Below are 13,982 nucleotides of genomic sequence, written 5' to 3' on the forward strand. Positions count from 1 at the left end.
CTCCTCGTACCCCAGAAGAGGCAGGTACCGGGTCAGCGGTTTGGATGGAGGATAGGTCTGACACTGTGGCTTTCTGCAGTGGCAGGGACGGCGTGTCCCCAGAGATGGTTCAGTGGAGCATCATCTTGGTACCTCTGTGCTTGAGGGATTTCAGCTGGAGGGATTTTGGGTCCCCTGGGACCGTAAACTCCGTCTGGAAATTGTAGGTACCGGCAGGGGAATTAGACTGTTTTTCAGAGGGTTGTGTTCAGCCCTCAGTAAAGAATTCAGTTCAAGATTAGTGAGGTGGTACTAACTGAGTTTGTACTCTAATTCCATCCTGTCCCGGAAATTCTTGCCCTGCGTGCTTTAATCCTCACTCAGTGTAAGGGAATCCCTTCAGCGGGGCTTTTGTTTCCCAATGTGTCCCACCTTCCTCTCAGCCATGGTGCAGAGGCATCTCTTGGATGTTAAAATTACATTCTTTCCCCACCGGGACACGCCTTACTCCCCTGAGTGGAGACCCGGCGGGGATCGGTCACAGGGCCGGTTCCTGCCCTTGCCAGAACCTTCGTGACGGACGGCGGCGGCGCGGATCCCCACGCCCTGCGCACCGCGCTAAGGTCGTGCCGCAGCCCCGCCTCGGTGCCTCCGTCCCTCTGTCCGTCCGTCCCTCCCTCCCTGGGTCCCTGCCGGCAGGAGCGGCCGCAGTCCCCGCCCCGTGCCGCGGGATTCGGCTCCGCTCGGGATTCCCCTCCGCACGGCGGGGCGGGGCGCGCGTCCCCGCCGGGCCGTGACGTCACGGGCGCGCTGCGTCAGGGCCGGCCGTTGTCGGCGGCGCGCGGGGGCCATGGCGGCGGGGTACCAGCACCGGCCCAACGGCGGCGGCGGCGCCCCCCTGCCCGACCCCTCCTTCCTGTGGAACGTGTTCCAGAGGTGAGCCACGGCGGGCCCGGCGGGCAGCGGGCACGGCAGCCCTGCGGGCAATGGGAGGTGCCGGAAGCGGGTCGGCTGCTGCGGGAGCCCGGGCACCGGCCCGGCGCGTCCAGCGCGGGGTTTGGCTGCCGGGGCGCCCGGCAGCGCTGAGGGCATCGCGGTGTTTTCCCCGTGGGAGGAATCTGTAGGAAAGAGTGGAGGAGGAATAAACTTGGCTGTATTTTATAACGAGGGTAAAGGGGATTGACGGGACCGAGACGGTAACCTTGAAAGCGCTGAGGAAATTTTTAACCTGAGATTGCGGAAAGGGTAGTAAAGTCTGGAGGATCAGTGTGGCAGTACAGGGAAGGCTTGTGAAAAGTAGTCGGACAGATGATAATGAAAGACTTTAAAGCTACCAACAAGAAGACGTGGCTGCACCAGGGCACGTTTAGGTTGGATATCGGGAGGAATTTCTTCTCAGCAAGGGTGACTGGACATTGGAACGGGCTGCCCAGGGAGGTGGTGGAGTCACCGTCCCTGGAGGTGTGTAAGGAGAGACGGGACGTGGCACTCAGTGCCATGGTCTGGTTGGACTTGATCTCAGAGGTCTTCTCCCACCTAAATGATTCTGTGTTTTCTTGAATTCACCTGGAGCAGCAAGGGAGTTAGCAGCCTGTGCTAAACAAGCTCACTGGCAAGATCCTATCAGTAAAGAAGCCAAAGGAGATTTCCCAATTATGTCATGTTGAGGAAACTGGGGAGGTGCCTACGTTGGATCCATTTTTATGGGAGATGAGTCAAGACAGATCCTCTGACACAAGCAGCAGCAAGAGGTTAAGCAGTAGACAAACAGTACTAAGTTTCTAAAACTAGCTGATATTTGCGGAGTGAATCAGGAATGCAGCAGCTTACCTACCCAGCCTGCTGTAAAACAGCTTCCTCTGAGGACTCGGCAGAGGCATGCATGAAGCCATTTCTCTTCCAGGAAGAAACAGGTCAACAATCTGACCTTCTCCACCAGGAAAATCAGTAAAAATAATTTTAAATAATGTAGTTAGTCAGGAGACTTACATGGCTTTTGTTGAAAATAGTCCTTCTGGCAGACTACTGTATAAATCCTGGGCTATGTTTGGTAAGGATTGGATACAGACATGATGGCTAGAATTGGAGCAATTCATATAATCTGGATGCTTTTCAGAAATACTCCCAACACTGTCAAAAGGCCCTTGAAGAAATTCAGTGAACGTAGAATGAATGGAAGCCTTCTTCAGTGGATGGAAAATTGACTGAAGGGGGTGTGTGTGGTCATGCGCCACACTGACAGATGGAGCTCTCCTGGGATCTTTATGTAATCTGTTTGGGAGCAGCTGGGAAAAAAAGAGAGTAGCTTTAGATTGGAGAGTAGGAAGAAGTTTTGCACTGTGGGCGTGGTGAGGCACTGGAACAGGCTGCCCAGAGAAGCTGTGGCTGCCCCATCCCTGGAAGTATTTAATGCCAGACTGGATGGAGCTCTGAACCATCTGGTGTAATTGAAGGTGTCCCTGCCCACAGCCAAGGGATTGGAACTTGATGATCTTTAAGGTTCCTTTCAACCCAGACCATTCTGTGGTTCTGTGACTCTGTGAAAAGGGGGGGGAACGGTCGCCTGAGGTTTGCTGATTCCTGCAGTTACTGAGGCCTGTGAAAGTTTGCAGGAGCACCTTACAGTCCTGAATGACTGGGCTGTATCAGCCTGTCATGGCCAGATCATGATCTCTGTCTGACAGGTGCTCCCCATATGTCAGGTGGAATCTAGAGTAGGAACTCGATGTCCATGAGGAAAACCCATTCTAATTTTGCATAATTTTGTTTATGAAAGGAATGTGCTGACTGATGATGCTCAGGAGCAAGATAAGTAGGCCATAATACATTTTCATGAAAATATCAGCTTCACACTTGGTAGCAGCTTATAAAAGGTAGCAAATGTTCACAATACTAAGAAGAGAAACAGATTTAAAAAGGGGGATATCTATTTGTAATTATTTGCAATTTATGCTTGCAATTCTAGTGTTGCACACAGGTTACATAATTCTTGTAGATGGGGAAGGAAGCAATAGAATGAACTGAAAGTGTTTAGAAAAAGATAGCAGTAACTAAAGGAAAAGAAAATCAGCTTCTGTGAACAGGAACCAACTGAGCAGGACAGTGCTTTGGAGTGGTAGTAAATGAGGGGAAATGAAAACTGTTAGTCCAGGGGAAACAACCTCGTATGGAATGAAGTCCCCACCAGTTTCAGATATCCTTCTACAGAAGGCATGTTCTTTATATGGGCAGAAATTAATTAATTCATTAATTTTGTCATAGAACTTGAATCATTAAGACAATGACTGTGAAGGCTCAATGGAAGCTGAAATCTGCCTGTGCTTTTCCCCTCTTTGAATCGTTTGAACCCCTTCTGCAGGGTCAAGGCCCTGCAATCCATGGAGTCTTTCAGTACTTTGGTCACATCAGTGGCTTTCTCTCAGTTGCCAGCATGTGAGAGAGTCTGGGTGGCAAACCTGTTGCTCCAGTTTGCGAAACAAATAGCTTTCTACTGTGACATTAGGCATTTTGTAGATTTAACCAGCATGTGTGCTCTGCAGTTCTCTTAAACAGAAATAAGTAAGAATACTTCCTTGTGCAGAGCATGCCCAAACTGTTTCATTGTCAGTGTATGTTTCTGTGTGTCTCTTCAGTCACAAGTAAGTCTTGGAGTTTTCTTTGGAGCTTTTATCATGTCCCAGAGATTTTTCAGGAAAATAATAATCTCATCTGGTGAGTTAGAACCAGAGTGTTGAAGTCTTAAATAAGTAGAACCTGTTAATTTCAGCCATTTAAAGCTTACTACCTGTTTTTGTTTTGTTTCTTTTTCCCAGAGTTGATAAGGACAGGAGTGGAATAATATCTGATAGTGAACTTCAGCAGGCATTATCCAATGGTAAGTCTGTAAAGGAGCAGTGAGGTAGTTCATTGTAAACGTCATGATAAATTTGTTGTGAGAGTGGTTACTTGATGCTGTCATTCTTTGTATGGAAGGGGTGGGAAGTGTTCCTACCATTCACTAATTAGTGTTTGATTTACAGCAAAAGGCTGGAAAGGGAAAAAATGAACAGTCCTTGTGATTTTTGTTTGTTTTTTCATTTGTTTGTTTCTTTTAAACTGAGCATCTGTTGTAACCATTACTGGTCTGTATTCTGAGGAATGAGGGCATGCACATCCCTTTATTTTTTCTCAGCTCTGCTTCCTAGAAATCATAACCAGTGGTTAATATATTCCTTGTTCATCACTACTGAACCTTTGTTTTTTAACCAGAATCAGTGTATAACCTGGGCAAAGCTGTTTACAACCAGCCTTTTCATTGCACCTAATTTATTTTTCATACAGGATGGTGCAGGAAATAAAGTATGTTTGGCATTTTTCCTAACAGAGTAGAAAGATGCACTCTAGATCTAGTATTAAAGCTTTCTAGTAGTCTGTCAGTTCCATGTTGTAATACTCAAAGAATAACTAGGGTATTGTCAAATAACTAATGGAAACAAAAGTGAAACATTTTTCCAGTAGCCTATTCCTATTTTTACTTTTCTCCCATGACTCAGAGTGGGTAAGGTTGTACTCTGTGGGGTTTTTTTCTGTTTGGAAATGTGAAAAAGGTCATATTCAGGCTGTTTGTCTATCTTTGAGTCCATACCATGTTTCCCTTCTCCCAAAGTTTGTTCCTTTATCCCTCTTGTGCTTTGTGACTGCGAAGAGCTTAAACTGATGTTGTGAGCTGAAGCACACACAGGCTGAAGGGCCCATTTTTGTCAGGAATTGCCTGACTTGGAATAAATATATAAGGATCTATTCAGTAAAAGTGCAGTCTTGTAACTGAACTGGATTTACTAGAATATTTGTTTAATAATATATCTGATAAATTAAAAGCAATGTGTTGTGGCTGCCAGACCTGATCCGTAATTAAAATTTTGAATAAAATCTTTAGCAAAAACTAAGTTAAATTAAGTACCGTTTTCATTTAGATTGCAGTGCTATTTAGAACTGTGAGAAACTGTCATTTTAAATTTTACCTACTGTTTTAAATTTTATATATTTTAAATACCTCCTCATATGATTAAATTTAAGGGCAATAGGCAGTGATGACTATCTGAGCTCTTTTCTTTCCTTATTTACTTTGTAGATTAGAAGTTTCAGTGCTTTGCAGTTATGAAGAATGCCTACCAAGTGTTAGACAAAATATTTACAGAACTGTAAGCTTCCTGCATTCCAAGAGATTCTAGATCTTGTACACCAAAGTCACTAACAATTCACTATATTATTTACAAAATATATCCTTTAGTGGATGATTATGGATCCTGCAATTTAACATGGGCTGAAAGAATGTTATGTGTTTATTTCTAAAATATTAAAGAAGTCTGCATCGTGCTCATTGACATTTGAAGTTCAGTGTGGCTTTGACAATTTGACATCTTCAACCTATGAAATTTTTGTGGATAACAGTGTGCTTGACTGGGAGGGGCTGATCATCATTTTATCTAACTGTTTGCACAATAAAATCCTTTGCTTCCTTCTTGTTTCTTTCTGTGCTGCTGTGGGAAGTTAACACTAGAGTCAGGAGCAGAGAGACAGGAACAGTCTTCAGTGTTTATTGGAATAGGCTGAAATAAAAAATCAGTACAGTTCTTCATCTCTGGAGCTGCTCAGATTTCACTCCGTGGCAGCTGTATGAGTCACTTGAATGTTTCAAGGCAAAATAAATTAACTTTCAGACTGTATTTTCACTTTCTCCTCTTACTCTGTTCGGTGTTAAATGCTGACACCTTATTAATTCCGTTATTTTTTTTGAGGAGACACACCAGTTTTAAGGTACTGATATTCTCTGTCTAAAATACTGCTTCAGCATTTTCAGAGCCATTTTTCCTCTTTTCTTTCTCTGCTTCCGTTTCTCTTTATGTGCAAATAGTCACAGAGCCTGCCTACCCTGTAGAGTTACACCACTGCCAGTGACCCAGCAGAGCCAACGTGCTGGATCCCGATCCCAGCTCGGCCCCTCTGCTGGCATTTGTGGTTAGCTGACACATCCCTGGGAGTGACTCTGCAGCACCCTCGGCTGACCGACTCCTTTGTGCTCCCACCCATCCCTTGGGTCCCTGCAGGCAGCCGCAGCCCGTTAATTGTGCGCTGCTTCGTGCTCCTGGTTCCTTCACAGGCTCTGGAGAATCGATGGTGAAATCGATGAGGCACAGGATTCCTCTTTGTTTAAAGCTTAATGCTTCCTAGCACTCGGGAATGCTCTCAGCCAGGTGAAAAATACTTCATAATGACAAGCCTCTAAAAACTCAGAGGAGTACAGAGTTCCTCTCCAGATGACTACTGCTCAGGCCCTTTCAAGAAGCAACATCTCTTGGTCTATAAATACTAATTCAAACTAACACTTAATTGTTTTAGCAGTGGAGGTGGGAATTGTACTGAAAAACTGACCCACATTGTATGGTTATGCCGTGTTGGGAACCTTTTCTCTTTAATTCTGTCAGAAACTAAATGCCCTGGAGTAGTCCTGTAAAAAGGAAATGAGCAGATGGATTTTTACTGGGGAACAGATATGAGGTATTGATTGAGTTACAACTTGGAACACTTCTGCTCCTGTCAGTAGAAAAGAGGTATTTCAGTTTAGATCTTGTTTTTTATCCAATACTTCCTGACAGCCAAGGGATGAAAAAGTCCTTCTTAGATCTTCCAAGGTTTGTTAGGTTTTTTTTGTTGCAGCCTTAAAAGTGCTGGTTTCTGTGTAGTATTTGGAAAGCACTGGTCTGAATTCATCTCTGAATGGTGAGACTTTCTTACTTCCATGCAGCCTTATTTTTTTAATACACCTGCACCATGTCACATAGCTCTGAATTCACTGTTCTTAGCCGATTTGATTGCTTGGTTTGTTGCATTTTTTAAAAACACTGAGGAATTCTTAATTCTCAGCTAAGTAATTCTTTCTGTTTCAGGCACATGGACTCCATTTAATCCAGCAACAGTCAGGTCAATTCTTGGTGAGTGTAATTGTGTGATGTGACATAGTGCTAAAATACTGTTCTGTGATATGTTCAGATGATTGATTGAGAATGCTCTCAATTGCTACACTGTTTGTTTTTTCTTCCTTGGAGTGCCCAGCAGTAGTAAGTTAATTATTTTCCCTTTTTATTAATAGAGGAATGCCCTTTGTGTACACATATATGCTCTTGTCGAAGTAGCCTGAGAAAATGTTACTGCATAATTAATTAGATAATAAATGCAATTTATGCATGAGAAGATTGTTATCTTAAATTTTTTAAAAAAATATTACATAAATTGTCTTGGGAAGTAGTTTTTCCTGTCTTGAATTTAAGCCTATGTTTAACTCGACTAATACTAAACAGAAGCTTTACAGTGCTTGAATTCTGTTAGTGTCTAAACTAATTGCCAGTAATGTGCAAGGTGATGGTGGTAGAACAGAAGGATGAATATTCAAGCACAATAAATCAAATCTTTTCTATCAGAAAGTTCATAAATCCAAGGACTACATTTTTTTGCTTTGTTTTGAGTAAGTGTTTAGCAGCAGTCTTGAGTTCCTTTTCTGGGTGACATGCTTACTGTATAAAGATAGCAGTGTCAGTAAGTCACATGCAGATGAATATCCCAGCACTCTTGGAAGTTTGTAAGAGTAAGACTTTTTAATGTGTCCTTAGATAAGAACAGTTCACCTCTGCCCATTTTGATTTATCACTGGATGATCAATCAAGCCCTCAGTATTTTCAAACTGAAAATGAAATCTAGGAAAAATAAGCATTCTCTGATTTATTCTGGTACTTTTATCTTGCTTTATCATTTTTTCCTTCAGTGGATGACTGCTTGCTTTTTCTTGGCAGAACTTTCCAAATTACCACTTGTATTTTAGCAGGTTTTTTTCTCTATTCAGTACCTTCTACGGAGCACTCTTGCTGTCTACTTAAAGTCTTGGCAGATCTTGCTGAGGAGCAGTACGACTAAGGTTTCTTACTATGTGTTTCTTTCTATTTCAGGCATGTTTGACAGAGAAAACAAAGGGGGTGTGAACTTCAATGAATTCACGGGAGTCTGGAAATACATCACAGACTGGCAGAATGTTTTTCGAACGTATGACAGAGACAATTCTGGAATGATTGACAAAAATGAACTAAAGCAAGCACTAACAGGTTTTGGTAATTCATTAGTAATTACAGTTTTTATGACTGGGTTGTGTCATAGAATGAGCTGCTTATTGTTACTGTTGCAGAGCTGTACTGCTCTGACAAATGCGACTAAAAATGAGGGAGGTGAAGGGCAGCTATCCTTTCAGATATAAGGTACCTTTTAACGATGTCCGTGCCAGAGGCACATGATATTTAAAGCTTTTTCCTTAAATAGAGAAAAAGGAAAACATTCTACACATGTCCTGACACATCCAGTTCCAGTCTCCTCTGTTACACACTCTGAGAGGGCTGCCAGTGCTTCAGGTGAAGTCTGAACTTCCAGGGTACTTGATAGAACTTGCCACTTTTTAAAATAAGGCCAGCTGTCCATGCAATGAGAACTTACTGGTGGCTAAGGAACTTTCATTCCAGTCACTTCACCTGTAAAAACTTGAGCTGCAGCCCTAAACCATTCCCTCAATCAAATAGTTACCTTAATCTGCAATTATATTTACTGTGACTGTATGTAATTATTATTGAGCATGGGTTTTATTGCATGCATTTTAGTTTAACAGAGATATTTACAAAAATCATTGTAACTCCTTACTGTTTTCTGGTTTTGTTACAGATGCCTGCTAAACAACCTTGTTCTTTTTTATAGAAGAACTGAAGTAATTGAAACCTTCTAAAGTATTTCTCTTTTTCCAAGGTTACCGACTGTCCGATCAATTCTACGATATCCTTATTCGGAAATTTGACAGACAAGGAAAAGGACAAGTTGCTTTTGATGATTTTATTCAGTGTTGTGTTGTTCTACAGGTACGAAAGGATATGTACTTTGATGTCTATTAAAAAAAAGTTACCTTTCTTAAGCTTTTCTGGTTCTCTCTTTAAACAGTGGATCTAGAACTTGCTTCTATTTATAGTAAGCCATTTGAACTGAGTATATGCCAAGTGCTAGAAACATCTTCATGTACTGGTCTTCATTAGTAATTCCTTTGCATCTATCATTGGTGCAGTGAGCTATCTTTATATATAAGACTGTGAAATGGCTACAGAGGGAATGAACAGAGAGCATTCATTAAGCTGTAGAAGTCCAGGTGGCAAGGGGAGTATGTGGTAGTCTGAACCACCCCTAGAACAATAATGTCTGTTATTTTTTTTCTCCTTCTCAGAGGCTGACTGATGTGTTCCGACGGTATGATACCGATCAGGATGGCTGGATTCAGGTGTCCTATGAGCAGTATCTTTCCATGGTATTCAGCATCGTATGACACACATAACCAGGAATCACACACTGGCGCTACACAGACTGGAGTTGCCAAATCATCCTCTACTGAATTAAGATCATTGATGTATTATAATGGATGTAACATCACATTCTTAAATTTTGTATGTTGGTAATCATCATCAGAATCTGTACTTGAGTTGGTTTTTATTTTGTACTATTGTATGATATGATCATCTCTGTTTACTGTAGTACAGAAAGCACAGAATCTAGATTTAACCCCTATAATGTTGAACATTACCTCTTACACATATCCTGCATGGGGGAAATCACGCTTTAGAAATGCCAAATTAAAGTAATGCTTGTTAGTTTATATCAGCTGAAAGCCAGAAGTTGCACAACATGTTTTGCATGTGCCTTACTTTTATAAGAGTTTAATGTATTAATTTTTAAATACAGAATTTAAAATTAAGTAAAAATACTAGGTCAACTTCTAGTCTATTTCACTTCTGTAGAGCTTTAAGGGGATGGTGATTTTATTTTTGTATTCTCATTTTCTACGATTCAGGGATATCTCCACTTGGCTGGCCTTTATTTTCTAGCTGCCTCCTTTCAGGGTATCCTTGGGATGGCTTCAGATACAATTTCTTCACACCTGTGAAGAAGGTCATACTGCATCTCCCTTGATAAATTCCTCACAAAAACGGACTCTCACTCTGAATATGCTCTCTTTGCTTAGTTGTCTCATTTAACATAAGTCTTCCTTTTCCTGCTGAAGCACTTATTTGCAGTGACCTTGAATCGACAGTCAGACATTCTCATAACTTCACCCTCCACCTCAGCATTTACAGCTAATGGGAGAGAGTGGAAAAAACTGATTCCTGTCACACACCATCTCTTGCAGGGACCCTGAAGAATCAACTTGGAGGAAGCAAAGACAACCAAAAAAAAAAAAAAAAGGAGTTACCATGTTACTTCCAGGTGACCCTGAGATTGGCTCAGATGGTCAGAGAATTGCACAAATAACACCAAGGTCACACGTTCAATCCCTGTATGGTCCATTCACTGAAGAGCTGGCTTTAGTGATCCTTGTGGACTCTTTCCAGCTCAAGACAATTCTGTGATTCTGTGTCTCACCCTGAGTGGAGTGTCTGGTATCAAGGTGAAGGCACCAAAGTGGCAACTGCAGCTGTTACCAAACATCTATCATGCAGAAAGCTTCTACTGTTTTGTCAAGTGGTGATCAGACCCTTAGTGACAGCTCAGCAACACTCTCAACACTCTTCTGGTATCAAGTATGTGGAGAAAAACCAATGGTCCCCATAGCATAAGCACACTGAAAAAAGGAATTCTCCCAAAGCATGGTCACCCAAAAGGCAAAGAATTGGTTTTGGGTGAGGAGGGAGATCAGGAATAATGACCAGTGTCAGAAACCACCTCATCCAACACCTCTGAAAGTTACTTACACTGAAGAAAAGAAGGGAAAAATACTTCCACCAGTTACTCTTTGAACCTTCCCTCCCTAAAAGGCTGAGAAATAACTCTATATGCTCTCTCCAGAAACAAAATAGAAGAACCCCAAATTTCTGGGCTCAGAAAAGCTCCCTGGTTTCTTTCCCACTAAGGAATCAGTCCCTTTGGATCACACACCCACAAAAAAAATCCAGTAATTCTTGGAAGCATTTTGAGGAGTATTAGTAAGTCCAAGGTACAAACTAAAAAGCTGGAATCTGAGAAACTTCCCAAGTTGTCTCCCCTGAAGGATGTCTCCATGTCCAGCTGGCCTTATTGTATTTCACTGCCCTTGATGCAGAACAGCTGGCTCCAGCACTTCCTAAAGGAGCATCACTGATGCAGAGAATCATCAAGACGGCTCTGGATTGGAACAACTCTTGTCTCAGTGGGCAACACACTTCTAAAGGTGTAAAAGCAGGTAGGCCACAGATCAAGACAACTCATTAAAAGTAGACAATTTATCCCCAATCCAAGACATGTTCCAGTCTGGGTTTTTGTCACTACGTTTTTAAGGAAATTGGAAATTTGCTCCAAGGGCTCAGGTGCATTCTGAGAACTACTGCCTCCATGCCAAGGCCTGTGATGTAGCTGCATTGGTGCTGACAGGTGCCAGGCATGCGATGCTGCTCTGCAGGCTGTTGGGACCTACTTTGTGAGGTTGTTTCTTGAAGAAGGACTGGAGTCCAGGCAGAGTTCTGCTCCAGTTCTATACTACACAGGAACAAGAAATGGCAAAGGGTTTTCTTGGGAGTAAGGATTATTCAGCACTCTACCGTTCAGGAAAGCTTTAGTAAATCAATGCTGTCTTAATTTGGTAAATACTCAACTCCATTTCAAAATGCAAGAAAGGTCTCCCCAGTGCAGGAGTCTGCACAGCAACAAAGGAGGGACAATAACTGTTGCCCAGAAGGAAAAGTAACAGAATGTGTAGGTGGAAAGAGCGTTTGGGTGGAAGTCATCCACCTGCTATATGCCACTGGGTTATACAGTGATGGTAGTAAAATCCAAAAGGGAGTGAGAAATGGGGAAAAGAGTTATCTGCAACATCCTCAAATGAAAAGGTTTCAACTTGAATTAACAGAGTTGCAGCAATAATATTTTCTAGCAACATTTTTTCCATAGGTTAAGCATTTTAGTTGCTCTACACCTGTGAGAAAAAACTATGGTACTAACTTTTGTGTCAATAACTTCTGGTAATTTTAAAATACAGATATAAGAACCGAACAGTCCTACAGACTTTTAAATCAAGGTGTCTGGCAGACACCCATGGTAGAAAAAACATAGTCTTCCCTTTTAAGCAAGAAGGTTGATTATACATATAATTGAGTGGATGGAAGTATATGGCACAACTATAAGGTGTGTGACATTATAAATCACTCCAACTCTTCAGTAAGTATGAGCAGTAAAGGATACAGTGAACAGGAATGAAAAAGGAAAATGGATCTTTTCAGATGAAGAAAGAAAATAATGACAGAAGAAAAATTTTAGGGAATTGATACATGCTCAACAATAAATTGTTTTGTTGAGTTTTTATTAAAATTTACTAACAAGATCCAGAATGTTTTATGACAGCTCATGAAGACTAACCCTGCTTCAGCACATGTATTTAACACACAGAGACAGTTCTGGCATGGGTGAGAAGAAAAATGATAGTCCACAATGCAGCAGTGAAAAGGGAAACAGACACTCAGGAGTAAACCGTCTCACTTTACTTCTTTTCTTCAGCTCCATGTAAGCTGGTTTTAATTACATAAAGCAGATATCTAAAGCCAGGCATTCATGTGCACGTGGCTCTGATACACATCATGAACTTACAAGTATTACTCAGTTAGTACGATATTTTATTTATTTTTTCTGTTATTTTGTTTATTTATTTTTCCTGTTATTTTAGCTGATTGCCTTATGGGTTCTACTATTTCTTAACATGCTTTTGCCAGTAGAAAGAATCAAGAATTTTTATTTTAGCATGGGTCCATCCACCAAATGAGTTTTTAAGACAATTTATAATTGTTTTGAACAACATTATTAAAAAACTGGCATATCTTTCACACCATTTCTTACTCTGCAAAAATGAAACTAATATGCTCCATTACGTACCAGTCCTCTAGTACAGATTACATTTTCCTCATATAGCATCGCATTAAGACAGAGAGAATACCTTTGCTGTGACATTCTCCTTTCTTTCTCTAAACAGAAATGTAGTGTATCAATTTCCAAAAATCAGCTAAATATAAAGCCTCAAATTAATGGAACTGGCCTTACATTTGTGTGAAGAAAAGTAAACCTGTATTTTCAATGAATATTCTTCCTAAGTAGGTAACATAAAAGTAAACCTTTCTCTTCTGAATTGACAGGGGTATTAAAATGATTATTAGCTTTTTGCTGACAGAATAATTTTAACATATTTTCAAAAAAGATCAGAAGATTTCTTTTTCTGTCATATACTAAGATATAACAAATACATTACAAAAAGCTTAAACAAAATAGAATATTCACCCATTATGTGCAAGTTCATGTTCCACCTATATTTCACATGTTAAAAACTTAAACCCTATACCTCCCTTTACCTTCCCAAGCCAGTCAGTTAAATGCAGTCTCTTTCCAGAAAGTCAAGTGGAGATTCTCAAATCTCTTCATTTGTTTCCAGTTCAGCTCTTGTTGCTCCTTAATCTTTCTCTCTAGTTTCTATTAGCACATTGACAAATGTCTGAATATTTATTTCTGAAAAGGGGAAATAAAGACATTTAGTTACTTCTACCTCATATTTCCATAATACAGCATAGAGAATGTGAAAATAAAAGTTTTACTATTAAGTAGCTACCTCATTAATTCTAGTACCAGAAGCATAGTTTGCATTTGTCCAAACTCATGCCCAATGACAGCTATGCAGTAGCATATGCCACTTCTCTTTAAATCCCTCTAATAATCTATTTCCAAAGGAGAAGCTCTCACTTCGAATAGTATATCACTATTCGCAACATTAATGACTATTTCTACAGTAACTGGGAAAAAAAAATTGACACATAATGGACCAGCTCTTTAATAACATTTCTCTTGTTATCCCAATGGGTTTTGATTCATTTGGATTATCTATTATAATGCCATCCAGGTTTTGTTCTGCATGATTCAGTATTTTTTTCTTTATGCAAATA

The 13,982-nt window shown here is 40.9% G+C and overlaps 1 protein-coding gene across 2 annotated transcripts; it reads left to right on the plus strand.

Annotated features, from left to right (window-relative positions):
- Positions 1 to 803: 803 nt before the first annotated feature.
- On the plus strand, positions 804 to 10,023 carry PDCD6 (programmed cell death 6). 2 transcript variants are annotated; one of them, XM_062515485.1, is made up of 6 exons: positions 804 to 915; positions 3,792 to 3,853; positions 6,906 to 6,950; positions 7,959 to 8,117; positions 8,797 to 8,906; positions 9,263 to 10,023. In XM_062515485.1, the coding sequence occupies exons 1-6, from the start codon at positions 830 to 832 to the stop codon at positions 9,359 to 9,361; spliced, it is 561 nt and encodes a 186-aa protein (XP_062371469.1). In that variant the 5' UTR covers positions 804 to 829; the 3' UTR covers positions 9,362 to 10,023. The 2 variants fall into 2 exon arrangements, with proteins under 2 accessions (XP_062371469.1, XP_062371476.1); XM_062515492.1 differs by having other exon boundaries at positions 7,959 to 8,111.
- The last annotated feature ends 3,959 nt before the right edge of the window (positions 10,024 to 13,982 follow it).

Source organism: Cinclus cinclus, chromosome 1, assembly GCF_963662255.1.
Source record: "Cinclus cinclus chromosome 1, bCinCin1.1, whole genome shotgun sequence".
Lineage (NCBI taxonomy): Eukaryota > Metazoa > Chordata > Aves > Passeriformes > Cinclidae > Cinclus > Cinclus cinclus.